The following is a 19,311-nucleotide window of genomic DNA, read 5'->3' on the forward strand; positions in this document are numbered from 1 at the left end:
ATAACTAGCCCCATAATGCAAGTACTCTGTCCAGAAACTTTAAGACCTAATTGCAACTCTCCTCTTGAAGTCGTATCTAGTGCCATCTGCTGGAATAAGATGTGAATGCATATTGCGCTACAGAAAATATTGCTGAGTGCCAACGACTCTGAATTTAAACCTGAATAGATTCTGTAGAACAGAAAGTCATCTCGAGTGTCATCCACCGGACCACGATCTGAATTGATTTTGTGGAGCAGAAAGCAAAGGCAGGCAAAAGCTTATGATAAGGCTTTTCATGGCTTGACCGAACAGAATTGACCCAGCGGGGGTTTGGCACTAGAAGAAACAAAATTGGCTGATAATAAACCATTCACAATTGCCCTCCAGCAAAAGGCAGCAGTCACGGCCTCGCGGTGCATGCTGACAGGAGCTGGCGGTTCTGTTGAGCTCTGGTAATGTTGGTGAGAGTGGCTGGCCGGCTGCTTTTTATGTTTGGCGCCCAGCTCGAGCTCTGGGGAGGAGGTTGGATGCGGAATTTGCAAACAAGCCGATGACGTATCTGAGACTAGCATATTAAGCAGCTGTCCCTCCGTTGCCCAGCGGATAATTCTCACGGTTTATCTTGTAACACCAATAGCTCTCTGGAAGGAGACGATTTGCGAACTGCTGGTGCAAAGATGTCAAGACATGATTATCTCTCTTTATTCCCCTGTCTGTCTCTCGCTGTGTCTCTATGCAGCGAGCAAACAGTTTACAATGAATCAATCAAGTCTGTCAGTATCTCAACACTGCATTTTATAGGACACTACTTTTTGCTTACTTGTTTACCCCTCATCTCTCTCTCCACGCGCATGCTACTGTGAAATTGGAGAGAGAAGTATCCCACAAGGCAGTGATGTTTTCAGTTTTCAACAAACTTTTTTGTAACCCAAAGTAATTTTTAAAGGCCGTTCCTAACCGGGCAATGTGTCGAAGTGTCGACCCTGTGAATGGCCTCCACAGTCCCATTGTATTGGCCGGAGTGCCTCTCCTTCAGCCTCAGGACCTGGATAATGAGCAGTCGTGATTCTTCTTCAGCCTCAGGCCTCAGATCGCCTGGTCTGTTCTGAAAACTCAACATATAGATGAACTTGTCTATCCCATGACCTCAGGACAGATATACTGTGTCTATCTAGTCCAAAAGTTTCTCAATATCTCCGATGATACTGATTGACACAAATGTCCATTCGTCTTCATCATAAACATCATCTCTCTCCTGGCATCTTGGACGAGCAAAACGTTCGTGTAGGTTTGTTGACTAGAACTGGCTACACCACCAACCACCACAAACACCAGTCTCGCGAAGCAACATCCACTCGTCTGCAACACAACTTTACATTTCAACTAACCGTTAAACAACCAAAACCACTTTAGTCTTCTTGGCCTATCTGTAGTCTTCGTTTCTTCACCGGAAATTGCAATAATTGTACTGAGCAACGAAAAACATTTTATTCCAGGGTCTAAAATAATTGGCAGTTGATGTCTCTATAATAATAATAGCAGATTCAATTTCATTGTTAAGTGATTTTCTTATTTGCTTTCTGCTTGCGTTATTTTCAGTTAGCACATCTGCATCAGTTTTATTCTGGATGGAAACAGTCTGGTTGGCATGCAAACTACGAGCAATGGAGTGCACACGAATTATGGCCGTCTTCAAATTTGATATTGGCGTGTAATTTTTAATATTGATTTGATCATTTGGTTACAATTGTGGCTGAAGTGGCCTCAGAACAATCAAACGTTGCAGCTGCCATTTCCCTCCACAGAAATGTTTGTCACATGCGCTCAGCAGGACAAGGACAGGGTGGCTACAGGGTGGCAACAGGGTTTCTCTCCTGCAGGACGTTTGAAATTTGTAGCGTCCTCGCCGCCATGTTACTCTCTCTCTCCTGCATGCGACTCCGAGAGACTAGAGTGCTTGTGATTTGATATTAGCGAGCACTGCAAGTCAGGGGTACGGGTGGGCTGGGGTAGGGTGGCTGTGTGGGGCCGTCTGTCAGGCCTGCACTGACTGCACGAAATTGCCAGCAAGTTCACGATCAGAGGTGTCAAGCAGCAAAAAGCAATTTCCTTGTGATGGTGGGAGAGAGAGAGAGGCAGAGACAACGAGAGAGAGAGACAGAGACAGTAGTGTTTAAAGGATGGCCGGGCTGCATGCTGAGGGCATGTCACGATTAGTTCAGCCGACATTTAACACCAGCGAGTGTTAGCTGGGACTTGTCCAAGTGCCCAGCCTCGTATTCAAGAAGCACGTTTCTCCAGCTGGTTAGTCCACACACGGCGGGTAAGTGTATTACCCTCGGGTAGCAACTAACATTGGACTTTTCCTGGCCTCTGGATAGCCTACCCAAAGCTATTATCGTGCATGCAATTTAGAGGAGGGTCCTCTGTCAATGGTGTTCTGTCAGATGGCTAACTGTAGGGAGGTCGTGCCAGATTTAATTTAACAAACTTCACAAACAGAAGTTCTCGAGGCTGTATACAGCTTGATGTATGTGATGATACATAACTGCTTATTACAGTCTTGTCGATTCTTGTTCTGAGTTAAGAGACGACATATAAAATATAGCAGAAATATTCAATTCAAGAGATGGATTTTGAATGAAGGGGTCTGAAGTATGTGAATGGCGGACAGAGTTATTTCAGACTGCACGGCCAAGACAACAGAAAATTTCTCTGTTTTCTTTTTTAGATGGCTTACTCTGGACTACTCTTTCGAGGAGTACTCAAAGTATATTGCAAGATCGTTATAACAATCGAAGTCTGGGCATGTAAACAAGTGTTCGTTCTTCCAGAGCTTAGGAGATAACAAACCTCAAAACTCAAATGAGATTCGGCAAGAAATTACATCCCTCCAGTCAGCACAACTTACTTTTGCTACCTATTCCTCATGAGGAGGGGACCTAAAGGAACGTAGCTCTGGTGAAGATGATGTTATTGACGATGACACTGATGAGGGTGGCCCACAAGACATTAAGGCCTTGTAGCAAGGAGGGACAGGGATCCTGGCCTCCTAACACTTTAGACAGTTCATTGCACTCAGTCGCATTCATCAACAGCCTCTTCTCGGGGTGTCCGTAAGCTTGTTTTAATCGCCTTCCTTTTCGTGTTGATGGCGAGAATAAGAACCACGAGGGTCTGAGTGGCTCCACCCTGGGGACTCTTTGAGAGGCTTGTCGATTTCTCGCCCTCATCGCGGTGTGATCACGGAGCCGGTCTGTAAGGTGGTCAGCGCGTGAGTAGTGTTCAACTGCCAGGCCTCGGTGAGCAACACAGCTGTGCAGCCAATCAGCATCCTGAACCATAGTGCCAGGATGAGGGGTGTCTTGTATAGACAATGATAGCATCATGTCGTACTCACGATAACAGCAGGTGAGAAGACAGTACAGAAGGCTTCTGGCACCAGATGAGCGAGTGGACAAAGTCTCGGTGACAGGTAGCACGTGACCAGTGTTGCGTGTAATGAGGGGCCACCATAAGGTCTGTAGACACCAGACACACCACAGGGTCTTCTTGTGTCATCACGTCTAGACTTGTTTTTCTTACTCTAGAGCTTTTAAATATGATAATGGTAAAACAAAAACAAAGGTTAATATGAACACAACACAAACACGTGACTACAGCAATACGCGTGTATTCTATCCTGACCATCCTTGGACAGTCTTTTTGACTGAATTGGTCTGTAGCACACAGCATAACACACACACACACACACATAAACCGCCAGCCTTGCCATTTGCCACTTTAGCTCTGCCAGAGTTTAGCTGATTCCTGTCTTCCATCATGCCTTGACTGCATGTGACGTGTCAGTTCAAACACTAATCTCGACTGATTTCCATTAACACCCTCGTCTGCCAGCAGACTGAGACTGAGTCTTCACGAAGCATCTCGAGTATCCTCCCATCATAATCTCCTTACAGTGTTGACGTGACGTCACTATCTGCTCAACGGATTAGCATTTGTAGCCGTTGGGCCGCTGGGGATCAACACGGTCACCTGTGAGACACGGGTTCCGCGTTCTGTTGACAAAGCCACGGTTGCCTAGCGACGAGGGCCACTAGCTGGAGATGTCTTGTCACCAATAGAGTTTGTGGGACTGTGATCGACACGCGGCACCCATCCTCGCCATGAGCTCGAGAAACGATGAAAGAGAGATACATGTGTTTGCTGTGGCTCCTGTCATCGAACTACCTTTGGCAGCGGGGAGAAGTCGGCTGTTACACCAGCCAGTCCTTCCTTTTCAGAAGCAACACGTCCAACCAAGAAGGCCGAGGACAGGTAGAAAGACAATCAAACCTTCAACCTCTTGACAAGCAAGCAAACGAAGAAAGTACAAGTGATAGTTAAGGGTTATTATTCCATCGGTTTGTATGTTTGTGTTTATGAGACCATATACACCAGTACCAGTCTGTTGCTAGGTTTCAGATGGTTTCCTAGATAAACGTTTCTGAAGAATGTGCCAAAGAGACTCAGGAAGCTTTCTTCAATGAAAAGCTTTCTCTCTTGTGTTTGGAACGACAAAGAAGCTTTTAAAATACACGAGAAAACAAAAATAAAGGTTCATTGGTTCTCAGGTTGGGAATCATGACAGTACGAATTCTTATTCGCAGGCACAGCACAGTCTGCCCCTCCCCCTCTGCCCCCATGCTTCTGTTCCCAGTCACGCCAATTTATTTCCTACTTTTTTTTATTATTTGTTCCAAGTTGTAAGCCTTAGCAATTTTCAGGAAAAAAACCCACAACTTAAGCTTTTTTAGCACGAAGAAGGAAAGACAGAATATAAAAATAAAAATACACAACGAAAAGAATCTAATTAACCGAAAAAAGGGAAGAAAGCAGGAGGTAATGAAAGGAAGGAAGAAAAGAAAGAAAGCGGGTGTGTGCGCGCGCTACAAAAATAGTCATGTGACACCAGACTGAAAGAAATGGTTTCTATTAGTCGCTGATGAAACATGGTCTTCAGTAGCCTGATGGTTAGGACTTCAAATGTCAGTAGTCAAAGACTTGCCTCCCTTGGTGTCTACCCACATATCGCACTACCTGACTAGCATCCCTGAACTGTCGGGGGAAAACAGGGGAGGTAACTCCTAGGAGGGTGGGTGGCGGGAGGCGTTTGCCGTCTTAGGCAAGGTGAACCACTTACATTTACTCCCAGACGACTTCAAAGCGATGAGACTCTTTATTGTTGTTTTCTTCTTTTTCCCGATCGTTATTTCTGTGATCTCTCGTCTGCGGGATATTTCATCGCTTACATCACGCCAACCTCTGCAGCTTATTGTGCCAGCACAGACATTCACAACATCCGATGTAAAATTAGGCAATAAAACTCCAGCTGAAGCAATGACCCCTACTGGACTAGGACAGCCTTCTGGATATGAGGTCAGCTTTAGTTTGATGATCACCCTCATAGATGTATAGATAGTGATTTCATGCTTATAACATCAGTTGTCTCACATAAATCTTAAAGAACAGTTTATCTTGTAACCTAAGATTTTATTGTTAAGTTTATGATTTTACTACATAAATAAAAGAATTTTCTAGACTAGTTTTGTTTTGGTTAGTGGTTGTCTTGTAGTTTCCGCTCCCGGCTTCTACATCGAGGGTTTGTGTGAAATCTGATTAAATTTTAGCGATGGTGTGTGGGAATGGTGACAAAGGCCTCACCTTGATGACATGTTTGTGTTCAGGTTAGTATCAGCTTTTATTCTCCTCAGTGCAGTGTTCTTTTATTCAAAAGTATCAACAAGGTTCTCCTCCCTGTGTTGGCTGGCGAGCGGTGGCCACAGAAACTCGTGTACAGACGTTGACAGCAACGAGCGAGTGTGGCGCCACTTCCGCAGACGAGACAGAGACGGTCGGAGGGGAGTGGGGAAAGGGGAACACGGAGGAGTAAGGGAGGGAATAAGACAGAGACCGTCAGGCGAGGGGAGGAGGGGCTCATCAGTTTGGTTTCAATGTCCGGCTGCGAGACACATCGACAGCCTCTGTCGGGTGAGAAGTGGGGGGGGTAGGGGCGGGTGGAGCTCACACACTGAGAGACCAACAAGGGGGAATGAAAGAAAAAATCCGCAGGCCTTTCCTGATTTAAGTGATGTGTGGCTTAAGGCCATGCTGGGAAAATTATTTTAAACTCTAAATTATTTTCCTACGTGTGTGCGTATGCTTCCGTGTGTGTGTGTGCGCGCGTGTCCGGCGTGCGCAGTGAAGGCTACATACGTGTCGAGGGAGGGAGAGAGAAAGAAGTTATTTTATCAGAAAGAAAACTGGATTAGGCAAAGGAAATGTATCTGTAGCGTTGGGAGCAATAGTTTCCTTCAGTTCTCCGCAGAAGTCAGCGCTGCCATTTCCTCAGGCAAACTTCTCCATCAGTTTATCGCGCGGCGAGTAATTGCATTATATGGAGGAACTGGTCTTGCCCACCAAAAACTTAATTTGCCAGCGCTTCCCTCTGCTGTAGTCGACATCACATGCTGACCTTACCTACAGCTGTTAGTCTTGTGGTACCCACACTGCCAACATTCCATGTGTCTGACCCTTAAACTGTACTCAGGCAGATGTACCTGTACTGCAGCAGCTTAGCTACCTACACCTGTACACCTGTACACCTGTACCTTGACACTGCCGCCTGACTGCACACACATCCGTACCTCTGTGGTAGAGGCTGAACTTACTAGACATCTTATCTTGTGGAGGTACCTGTACCGGCGTATACTTCACCTTTTCTTCATTGTACCAGCTTAACCCACATAGAGCTGTGCCGTTACCGCACGGACTCAACCCTACAGACAGCTGCACCTGTACTATACCGACATCACCGTGAAGACAGCTGCACTGTACAACACTGTGAAGACAGCTGCACTTGTACAACACCGGCATCATGAAGACAGCTGTATGTGTACTTATATCGCTCGCCTGTCGTGTGGTTGCAGCCAAACGTCCCTGTAATAACGGTTCTGGATGCTCAGCCTCCATTTATGACCCGAAGGCAGTCATCTCCTGTGTCAGCCTCATACTCCGGAAGTTATTCCGATCCTTCCACACTCTCCTGAGTAAAGTGCCAAAGGCATGATCAGAAATTGTGTGGCAACAATCCTTTTATCCCGAAACGATTTTTTTAAATACTGCAATTCAGCATTTGGTGTAATGACAGCGTGACAACAAAATGGCGGTTGTGACTAGCTTCCACACTCCGCGCTGACAGGTCGAGATAAATACTGTGCCTCTAGGTGGATGTTGTATGTCAGTGTGTTGTATGTATTGTAGGTGAGTATGTGTACATTGTGTGTCATTATCTGTGTATTGTATTCTACTAGGCAGTATATGTCGGTATGTATGAACTGTATAGCAGTGTGTATTGTATATCGGTATGTGTGTACTAATATGTATGGCATGTAGAGATTGAAGGACTTATGCATTATGTCGGAATATACGTATAATGTATTGTGTACAGTAAATCGTCTTCAATACATCAGGTGTGCAATATGTCGGCACTGTGTGTGTGTGTGGTGAGAGGGAGGTACTAACCTTTGTCACAATGGCGATAGGGAAAGGGTTCGTGGATAACTTGTGACTCAGTAAGAATAAAAACATTTTGATATACTGACAACATATTCACAAAAATGAGTGGATCCACAAACTCTGCTGCACGTTATCATAGATGAACCAAGCCTGTCTCTGAGCTATTTAATGTTCAGCTAGGGAGGGCTGTGAGCGACAAGCAGGTGACAGACATCTTCCCTGTGGTCTAGTCTCCATGGACTGCAGTCTGTCGTTGGCGAGGTGGCGCTCTCCATCCCTCGGTCGGCGAGAGTCTTCTGCTGCAGTGTCTTTGGTTACACAGGGATCTCAAAACTTACTCTTATCACTTTGACAACACTATTATTTGACAAACCTTTCTATATTTTACAGAATTGTACAATTATCGATAAATATTGTTGCAGGAGCATTTAATACAAGGCCATTCAGAGAGACTTGATATGCGTAATTTCGCCGATCAAAAATAATAATCAATTCGCTATATCTATGTTTGTGCAAATTACAAATGTCCAATCTGCATGTTTGAAAAAAAAGACTACATCGTAGGGATGTTTATAACAAAAATATGTGTGTCTGTGTGTGTGCGCGCGCGCGCATCAGAGAATGAGAGAAAGAAAATGTCCTTGCGGAAGATTACATACAAGAAAACTTTTCCTTCCGTTGTATTGACCAAGGACCACTGCAGGGAAGGATTAGCACTCGACATCCCTGGCGGGCTTGGCGATAAGGTGTGGGTATCAGCAGACTGTCATGAAGTAGGGAGTGCTCATTATCACAGGCTCAACGGCCATAATGATTGCTCCCTTACCGTAGCCCGCTTGGTACTGGCGAGAAGTGCGGAGTCTGAGGGCAGGATTGTCCCCCACTGATGTCTCTGGTGGCGCAGTGCAAATGATGTTGCCAGCGGGTCCTGTTGGAACTGTCCCCATTGCTGGCATGTGTTGGTGTGGGTGACATGTCACAGTGAGTCACAATGCAGCACTTTGTCACAGTGTCATAGTATGTTAGAGTATGTCGCAATGACAGTCTGAGCTAACGACAAAGTTTTTTCCTCGCAAGGTTGGCACAAAGAAAGAATTCATTTGAACTCAGCAAGTCGGCACTTGTTATGTTGCACCATACCAACCCCTCTCTGTGCCTTCTTCATAAACATCGGTCGACGACAGGTTTGCGGCAACGACAGGCACGTGGCGACCAACGCCAAAGGTTGTGAAGAAGCGAGGTCGACTTTTCTTACTCGGAGACTTTCTCGCTCGTGACAGACAGGAACTCACACACAGGTCGGGCTAGGTGCAGGGACGAGACAAAGGGGGAGCTTAGAGAAGGAGCCACCAGTTGGGCAGGAGCGCAGAAATAATAAATCAAAGCAGGTGTGATCGATGGTCGGCTTTCAGTGAATGTAACGGGACTTTGCTAGTGGAAACACTCCCCCTAGCGGTAAAGCTGCAGTAGTGTGTGTGTGCGTGCGTGCTCCAACCTATTCATGTGTGCGCACCTTAACAGGAAAGTTAATTATGATAATTGTTTAATTCAATAAAACTAAAAAAAAATCTGTAACACAAAGGCTGTCTAATGCCCGTCACAGTCATGGTGGGAGACATAGGTAAGTAAGAAGAAACGTTTTGTATCGTGGCGACTTCATGGGCAAGACGGAGGTAAAGGAGCAGACGACAATAAAACGGATGTGATAATGAAGAACACAGTATCGGTACAGATGAATGATGATAGTTTAATAGAAGGCCTAAGTACTGGCTGAGAGAAGGTATTTTGGAGTTGTCCTTAAATAGCGCCAACAGTGGAGAGCTCGGGTTTCAGATTACCTGGGACCTGCAGGATCAATACTCACCTGACCGCTGGAGACAGGGCACTTGCAGGATCAGTGGTACTGTAAATCTCGGGGCTGCCTTTCACTAAGCCAGAGAAATGTTTTTTTTTTGTAGCAAACCTAAGAGAATGTGTGAAGTTGAATCAACTTTATAAATCAGTAGCTTTTCTTCACCATGACATATTATATTACAACTACAGTTTGCCACTAGTGCTATACCTATACCTATACCTATACCTATACCTATACCTATACCTCTTCATTGATACTGTAGCTATGTCTTGCTACTAATGGTATAGTTGTGCCTTTCCTCTGTACCCGCCAATGTACAATAGCTATCGCCATTAGTTCTTAGAGCTATACTTTGCCACTAGCACTACAAGTCTATCCCGCCATCAGTTCGATAGCTACACCTCGCCACAAGCAATTATACATTCGCTAATGCTTTCCCTATACCTCGCCATCGGTTCTACAGCTACACTTCGTTCCTAGCATCATACTGATACTTAGCCACTACACCTCACTCGCTGTACCTCTTCTCTTCCTCTGCCATCTTCTTTCTTTAAACGTTGACAGAGACTTGATGTTGTAACCCTTGGATATGCTTTCTTTCCATGCTTCTGATGTGTTTTTCTGTTTCTCCTCTGTCCCTGTCCCCACCATTTTTTCTTCTTCTTGTTGTGTCTTCAGTCGCTGCACTTGCTGGTCCCTTGATGGCAGCATCGTCTATTCTCGTACTGTGGCTCATCTGCCCAAAGCACCGCCATGACGATTGTCTCTTGTCCAGACTGTGAGAAAGGGGGACGGTTAGCTCCACAGACCATCAGCAGGGAGCCCGTGCTTCCAGTCGTTGTAACACACAGTGACCAAACGTGACATCGATAGAACGAGTCGTGAATTTGGATGTAAACTGAGTTAACTGTCTAGTCATACCAAGCAGCATTTAGTGTCACGACCACGTGATCTAGTCACAAATACACCGTTCAGGACAATAAATATGCCAGTGCCTCATTCACTTCAGTCGGCCAGAAAATCTTGGGCGATCAGTTTTCATAGTCCTCCAGCGATCCCTCACTCTTTGGCTTATTTCTCTGGCCATCTTGTCTACAAAATCATCCATCTTAAATCCTGGATGAATCAGCTTCGTTATTTTGTCGGCGAGTCAAGAGTCATCGATATATCGATGGCGCGGTGTAACGTTCACATCGATACATTTCAAAACCATTTCAACTGGCTTCTTATATTGAAACCCGGCAAAGCTCGATTATTAGGTGCCGCTACTGCTTCCCTCACGTCACCCCCTCGTGTACTTATCAGTGAAAAATGTTATTCCAGAAAAAAAGAGCTTTCGTTTTATTCTGGATATTGGCAACCAAACTTATCCTTGACATCCATGTGCAATCGTTTCAAATATATATCAAACCTGAAGGAATGGAAAGGGTTCGTCTTGAGTTGACGTGGACGCCCTTCACGTCGCCTGCTTGTGATGAAGGTGTCATCGCTGAAGACAGCATCATGCGAATAGTTCAGTGCCACACACATTTTTAAAATCTGTCAACATACGGGTTTCTCTGACCTACCACCAGAGAGCATTTTAGGCAGGTAGCCACTTTGCTAAGTCTGTGTAATCATTCACATCTACCAAGTAATCATTTCAGACAATAAGTGTTACAGACAGCATCCTCACTCTCTAGGGCTAAACAAACTCGGGTGGCACTGAGGAACAAAATTTATGGCTGCTGCAGCTGCAAACCTTTGAAGGAAATTTTATTTCACTAGAATAAATACCGATGCTTGCTTTTAAAGTAACCAGCAAGTCTTTATCACGCTCATTAGGACATTCAGAAACATTATTATTGGCTGGACTTCATATGGCTACTTTATGCATACATTGTAACGACTGAGAGTTGACTTGTAAATAAGATTAATAACTTATACAAACGGCCAAACTGCATGACTTGGTGAACCTGTATCTGGACACTTCACCGCCTGAGGTCCGTGTATCATTACACCTACCACCTATACCTTAGTATACCACCTATACGTATATGTGAATGTCGAGAAGACTTAGAAGAAAGAAAAACTACTTGACAGTTTGTATGAACGTAGATTCCACGCTGGCGGCCGCGGTGGTATTGAAGTTGTATCGGGGTGAGCCAGGTATAAAGAGACGTTTCCAGGTGTGAAAGCCGGTGTTTGCGCCCGCCACCAGGTGTCAGGTCAGCAAGGCGCGGTGCTTGTGGTAATAAAGGCCTTCATTTACGCTTCATTTCTTCTGCGGGTTTGGAACGATTTTGAGCAGAAGCTTGCCACAAGGAATCCCTTGTGTGTTCCCAGTGTCTACCTCACCTTGAGATTTTCCTCTCGACTACCTACGGGAGGTACAATAAGACGATGTTGACTGCCAGCGACGAAGATCGCAATGAAAGCGTTTTATGACTCACTTCGCGGCCGCCCTATAGCCGGTCCTGTAACTGTTGTCATCAAACAATAAAGTACCTGGCTTCCCACACAACAATGTATATATACACACACAAGCGAGGCGAGTCAGGTGAGGTGCAGGTGCCACAACCGAGACAATAGAAATATAATAAAGACACGTGGTGAGCGGCTGATACAGTTAGTATACGGCTAAGATGTTTACACGGCTGAGACAGTTTGTAAACGGTTGAGATGTTATTGCAGATGACACAGCTTAACGAGAGACTGTTTATTGTATATTTCGCCAGACACGGCAACAGAAGTGGACAGTTCTCACAGAAAAAAAGTTCTTTGACAACTCGAAACGAAAAAAATGATGAGTCGCACGAGACGTGTGACAGGACACGTTGCTACAAATGTTTGTGGGCTTCTACCCAGTATAAAATCTCTGGACCAAAACGAATTAAATTTCGACTCACCTAAATGTTTCAGACAATGACATAGTGAGCCATAAATATTAGAGGGAACTGTGGGCGCTTCCGGAGATGGCGTGTCAGGAGGAGTTCTCGCCCCGGACCTTGCTTCCGCACTGTGGCAGCACGAGCACCTGCAATTTCTAATCACTACACCTGGCTGCAGTCTCGCTACTGTATCACGCAACAATAACTCTCGTTAGTGACTAAGTTGTAACATGTTCAGTACTATAACCACCCGGGGTCACTTCTGACTGTTGTGCTTGTCTGTAGACTTCATCTGATGGCGGCGACCATCGTCTTGCCTGTACAGTGTGTATACTTTGATAACTGATAACTCAGTCAAGTTTTAAAACATTTGCTGCTGCTGTTGTTAAATGATGAGAAATTAAAAATTATATTAAAGACTTGGTAGTCAATAAGTCATCGATGATGTCTCAAGTCCGACGATGTCATCTCCTGACGCTGGCAGATGCTCGCAGTTCTTTGTGTTTGAAGAATGTGTTGTTGATGAAGATTGTCGTCCGTAATGAAAGATTTAAGTACAGGTATACAAAAATTGACAAATCCCTCGTTTAAATGAAAACTGATTTTATTATGACATCGTTGACAAAGCTAATGAAAGCTCAATGTATGTGAGGGGAGGATTGTGCTGTGTGACAGGTTTGCTAAGGGCGAGCGACCACCGTTAGTTGTCGGTGTTGTGCTGGACTGTCATCTACTGATTGTAATTATGTTCTGCCAGTCTTCTGTTACTAACACTTTGACAGTTTGTTTGTTTGTGCAAGTCTCCACAGCATCGCCAAACACTCGTGTTTAACGGCTTGATGCAGGCTTTCACTGCTGGGTGGCTGTGTGGCTACCGGCCATCTGCGGACAATTTTATCGACCTTCTTGATTGTTGATCGATCTGTTCTGCTGTTGATAAATGGCTGTACGATATGTAGATGTAGATGTAGATGTAGACTGTCAGCCATTAAAGTCGGTCTTAGAACAGGAGGCCATCTTCAGAGCAGTGTCCTGGCATTTCATAACTGATGTAGCGGGTGAGCCATTCTGGGTACAGCACTGTAAGTGCTGGAAGTTAGGCGCTTTGTGAGTTAACTTTATTATTATTGTTGATATAAACAAGCCAGTGTTACACGATGTAAATAAGCTGCATTACATGGTGTACAAGAAAACATGAAGAGTTTTTTGTGAGGAAAGAGTTTAGTGAGTCACGTGTCGGCTGACATCACCGCTACTTTCATCATTCCCTTTACTCAAAAAGTCGTGCCCTCTATTGTCAACCTGTCAAGGGAGGTAAGGAACATCAACTTATCTACATTGATACCACGCATGAAAAAACTTGCCTTAAATACTTATAGATTAAAAATGACAATATAATTGCAGTTGGAAGAGTTAGCGGCAGAAATCCACCCGTGTACCCTGACTGGCTATCTTTAAAGAAACAAATTTGACAAAACATTGTAGGTGCTACAAAAACAACCAGCAACGTTAGTGGTCACCAATAAAAACCAAAAGCTAGGATTGCGAGATAGATAGCACCCACAATTCTGTGAGGACACCACTCACCTGTTGCATCAAGCATACGTCTACCTGTCTCCTTCGTCTCATGGTTGCGCCACCTGGTGCTTGCGGCTGGAAGTGTGGGTCAATACGAGTGTACGAGTGCTGCCAGCCTTCCTTACGTTACACCGGGAGTCTTCATTACACTAAGTGTCCTCAACACCTGGCTCTTACCACTTCGATCTACCTGGTGCGGCAAACATTGAACCCTGCAGCTCCTTGCGCTCGTACAGAGACTGAGTTGAGATCCTCCCTCGTTAGTCGCACGCCACCTCTCGTTACCCCGGTTGTTGACGAGAAACAAATACCTTGTTGTTCGTTTCCTTAGTACAGTGGAGAGTGAGGTAGATAACAAACGACTTTCCTGCAAGTGATGCACAGAGCTTGACATGACATCTCATGCCAATCGTCAACTCTTATAGTGAAAACGATGTTAGACTGTACTAGTGACACTGTGACATGACACCTGGCCGATTTGTGAACGGTTTAGTGTGTCGTACATTGTCCTCATACAGCTGTGAGGTGTACAATACTGTAGTACAGCTGTGAGGTGTACAATACTGTAGTACAGCTGTGAGATGCACAATACTGTAGTACAGCTGTGAGGTATACAATACTACAGTACAGTTGTGAGGTGTACAATACTGTAGTGCAGCTGTGAGGTGTACAATACTGTAGTACAGCTGTGAGGTGTACAATACTGCAGTACAGATGTGAGATGTACAATACTGTAGTACAGCTGTGGGGTGTACAATACTGTAGTACAGCTGTGAGGTGTACAATACTGCAGTACAGATGTGAGATGTACAATACTGTAGTACAGCTGTGAGGTGTACAATACTGTAGTACAGCTGTGAGGTGTACAATACTGTAGTACAGCTGTGAGGTGTACAATACTGTAGTACAGCTGTGAGGTGTACAATACTGTAGTACAGCTGTGAGGTGTACAATACTGCAGTACAGCTGTGAGGTGTACAATACTGCAGTACAGCTATGAGGTGTGCAATACTGCAGTACCTATGAGGTGTGCCCATACTATGGTGCAGCTGTGAGGTGTACACATACTGTAATGCAGCTGTGAGGTGTACATACTGCAGCACAGCTGTGAGAGGTTCCGTGATATGTTACGAGGTTCAACATATCGACCTGTAGTAGAAAGACAGAAGAGGGGAAGTTGATGTTTAGCCCCGAGCCACTAGGCTACATCAGGCAAGGCCGGTAAACAGATGCCACATGCAGAGCAAGAAGTGAGACGAGATTTGAACCCAGGACAGCCAGTCTTCACAGTACAGTAAGAGAGGGTGTGGCACTGCAGCACAGTGGTGAAAGGTTCACGATATTGTACTGTAGTATGCTATGGCTCGAGGTCAGAGGTCAGAGATTGTCACACTGTGTTGCAGCAGTGAGAGATGTATCTTAATGTAGAACACCCTGCCATACTGTATTAAACTAGTGGAGTAACTGCAGTGCAGTGGGAAGTGGTGACAGTGTACCCCAGCGTAACCCAGTGTAGTAAGGTGGTGAGGTGTACCACTGGTATACGACAGTGTAATACAGCGCTGTACCCTAGGTAATAGTGTTGAGAGGTGTAGTACAGCTGTGAAACGTTACACAGTGACGTGAAGGGGTGAAAGGTGTAACAAAGGGATGAAAGGTGTAATCCAGTATTTAGAGGGGTACGATAGTGTAACACAGAGAGGTACCCCACATAGGGGCGAAGGGTGTCCCAGACTGTAGTAACGTGGTGAGAGGTGCACCACAGGTGTGAGGGGAGGGGCAAACATGTGTTCAAGTACAATGCTGTACATACTGTAGTCACGTGATGAGATATGTACCGCAATGCACACGGTGCCCCACGAGGCTTTCTCGCCGGCTTTCGGCGCGGACTGCGAGCGGCTAGCAGGAAGTTGCAGGTGACTCGTCCTCGCGCTTCTGCTCATCGTGACGTCACGCAGCACAGCCATGCTGCCGACCCCTTCACAGACGGGAGGGGGATCATTATGGCAACGGCCACTGGGCCGCCTGTAAGCAAGTCAGGCGCTGGGCACCGTGTGACTCTGCTCACCCGCTCAAAAAAAAAAAAAAACAGAGAGAAAGAAAAAAATAAGAAGAGGCCCGTTGGCGTGTGAGCGGGGTGGGCGTCCAACAGCGACACACCTCACGTTAGTCAGCGCCGCGAGAGCGCGTGCGCCGGAGCTGTCACACACAACGTACGTCTTGCGGCAGCCCACCACCGCCAAGTGAACAGCCGCACACAGCGTTAGTCGTACGGCGGGAAGCCAGCAATTACAATGTGCAAACATGGAGTTTCACTTAACAAAATCATCATCAGTAAGTGACACAACAACCGTCTGTTTCACATCAACTACTGTCACCAGACTGTAACGGCCGCCTGGGTGAGCTGCGGTACGAGTGCTGCCCCTTACCTGAGGTGAGAAGCTCGTCGACGACCTCAGCTCCAGGGCCTGTCGTCAGCTGAAGGTGTACGTGCGTGAAGATCTCCTGTAGGTAAAAGGTGTGACCCGATGCTGCACGTCTTGTCGCATCATCAACAGCAGCAGTGGAGACGTCAGCAGCAGGCGGTGATAACTGTCCAGTAAGTACGCTGGACAACCCTGACGTCACAAGCGCAAGAGCAAGGGGACAACGTCTAGTTGAGTTTACGTGATCTGACCTTTCACCTAATCACCTAGATGAACTAGTTAGTGACAGAGAAGTGCCATCCAGCGATGACAATAGCGACCCTAGTGTTTCTCTGCACACCGAGCCTCGCGGCCACTGGAACTACTGACACTGGAACTTACATCAGAATGTGACATGTTCTCATACCACTTCCTGACAAAATAATAATTTAAAAAAAACCAAGCGAGAATTCTTTAAGAGAGTTTAGTTTATTGACACTTGATGCACTGGATCCACAAAATATTGTCTAAATATTAAATAAATACGCATGAAGGCTTTAAACTCGGATACCTGTCCTGCAGCTGCCATGTGGACACTATAATCCTGGAACGTGCTGTCTAGGTGAGTGCTTGTCGTCTAGCTGTCTCCTAGTTTGACTGCAGTCGTGTGCTTCCTTCAGTCGTGAGAGTTTAACGGTGAGCTTCCAGTGATAAGCGACCTGAACACCTACATCAATACATCTGTTTGTGTCACGACAATCCTGCTTGTGACAGACGATCCTGCTTGACCAAAGACAAGAAAGAGGTTATCTCCAATCCTCAATAGTTTCTGGAAGGTTGTGAGAAAAAAAGTAAGTCTTGTCCTCGTGACCCGACGAGGTCTAGTTCAGCACGATACCATCACCTCTCACATCACAAGCCCGGGGTCGTGATGGGGGTCACCATCCTCCCCACAATACCCTTCGCCATAACCGTCGCCTTCTGCCTATGTTTTATAGCGTGTGACGTCGAGGGCAAAGGTCCCGACACAGGAGAGGTTCGTCTGGGAGTTATCCTCCCTTTCCATGGCAACTACCCGTGGCTCATGCCCAAAACTCTGCCGGCCATCCGCTACGCCGTGGACTCTGTCAGGCGCAAACATATTTTGCCGCATCACCGCCTGAGGATCGTCACGGCCGACTCCAACTGCTCGCAAACCAACGCGCCGCTGGAGGCCGTCGACATGTACATCAACGGCACAGCCAACGTGTTCTTGGGGCCTGGGTGCAACTACGCCATCGCCCCAATCGCAAGGTTTAGCTACCACTGGCGCATTCCCCTGATCACCCCGGGTGGCCTGGTGTCAGCCTTCCGGGATAAGAGCGAGTACCGCCTCCTGACCCGCATCCTCGCCACCTACGACAAGACGGCCGACATCTTCGCCGCCGCCTTCCGGAGGTTCAAGTGGAGTAAAATAGGAATACTGTATCACGACAACCGAGGAGCGAACCAGGGCAAGTCGGAATGCTACTTCAAACTTGAAGGCATCTACTCGTCCATGAGAGACAACTTTCACATTTATCCCTGGATCAAGTCTTTTGACGAAAATCTCGGCCAGGTGTCCGTTAAAGACCTGCTCATTGAAGCCAGCAAAAATACTCGAAGTAAGACCACGCTAGAGAGAGAGAAGCGAGAGAGTGAAGTAAGTCCACACTAGAGAGAGAATGAGCGAGTGAGTGGAGTAAGATCATAGCAGAGAAAGAGAGAGAAAGAGTGAGTGATGGAGTAAACCCACACTAGAGAGAGAGAAATAATGAAGTAAGCCCACACTAGAGAGAGAAAGAGTGAAGTAAGCCCACACTAGAGAGAGAGAGAGTGAAGTAAGCCCACACTACATAAAAGCGAGTGAAGCAGTCAGCCAGTGAGAATGAACACTAGAGTGTACACTAGAGACTGTGTCCACATTGGCGAGTGAGTGAAAGCAAAACAATCAGAATAAACGTGTGAAGATAGAAGGATGAGAGGATGCTCGTTAGTATGGCTGTGAACGTGCAGGTTGATGAGCGCTCGACAGAGACCGTTTGTCCGAGCGAGATTTTCAATATATGTTGTATGACAGTTTTCAGTATTTCATTTATGCCTTCTCCTGCTTTTTGTCCACCACAGATGTTCATCGCTCATTTTAATCTCTGTATGCACACATACAGCTTTACTCTATACATCCTGTTCACATTTAGCCTGATCTACATCTGCTGTCCACTGACGGCTTGGAAAACTGATATAAGTGGTTTTAACAACAGAGTTGATTGCTGCTAGATAAAAATGGTTTGTGATTTTGATTGGTGACGAGAGACGCCATCTGCTGCCTGATGTGTCCATCATTCTGAGCAGGCAGTGAGCAGTGAGCAGTGAGCAGTGTGAACGTCTTCTAGTGAACGCCCAGATAAATATTCTAAATTTCTCCGAATAATATATAAATGTTCACATTGTAACCAGTCATCATTTAAACACAAAGCAGCGACATTAATTTGGACACCGGGTGTCCAGCCAGCAAGCCCTCGTCTCACATCGTCATCGCCATGTTCCGAGTTGAGCGTGACGATGACGTTGCTGTAGCGCGTGCATCTTACAGTTGACGAAGTTCTGGCTGAAGTCGGAGATGCTCTCCAGCGTCTGTGGTTCGTGTTAACATGCACAAGCTGGCAGGACAGGCGGCTAATGCACCTTAAGAAATATTAATTGCAGTCACCTGTTACCGGCTTCACTTACGCCGACATAAATTATTTTTCCGGTGTCGGGTCAAATGCCTCTCGCCCTCAATTACATCGACAGCACTTCACGATAATCGCAGGCTACAAAATATAAATAAAAACATCAGTTGCGGGGTGTTTAGTCTCGTCTAGGAGTAAGTCTTGATAGGTTCAGTGCCTTGTGCTTCAAAGGTCCACCTCGTTAGTAAACCGTGCTCGTACATTCGAAGCACATCAAGAACTGTTACTAGTTCATCAACTAAGCAAGACTCTCATCACTATGTTTTCTTGTTTACTCTCTCTCTCTGTCAATCACTCGCTCTCTCTGTCTGTCT

General features: G+C 46.0%; 1 protein-coding gene across 1 annotated transcript in view; it reads left to right on the plus strand.

Annotated features, from left to right (window-relative positions):
* Positions 1-15,538: 15,538 nt before the first annotated feature.
* The window catches only part of LOC112556410 (atrial natriuretic peptide receptor 1-like), a 73,747-nt gene continuing 69,974 nt past the window's right edge, over positions 15,539-19,311 (plus strand). The window contains 1 exon segment of the mRNA XM_025225394.1: positions 15,539-17,890. Coding sequence (XP_025081179.1) covers positions 17,179-17,890 — 712 coding nt within the window. The 5' untranslated portion in view covers positions 15,539-17,178.

This window comes from Pomacea canaliculata, linkage group LG2 (assembly GCF_003073045.1).
Source record: "Pomacea canaliculata isolate SZHN2017 linkage group LG2, ASM307304v1, whole genome shotgun sequence".
NCBI classification, from domain to species: domain Eukaryota; kingdom Metazoa; phylum Mollusca; class Gastropoda; order Architaenioglossa; family Ampullariidae; genus Pomacea; species Pomacea canaliculata.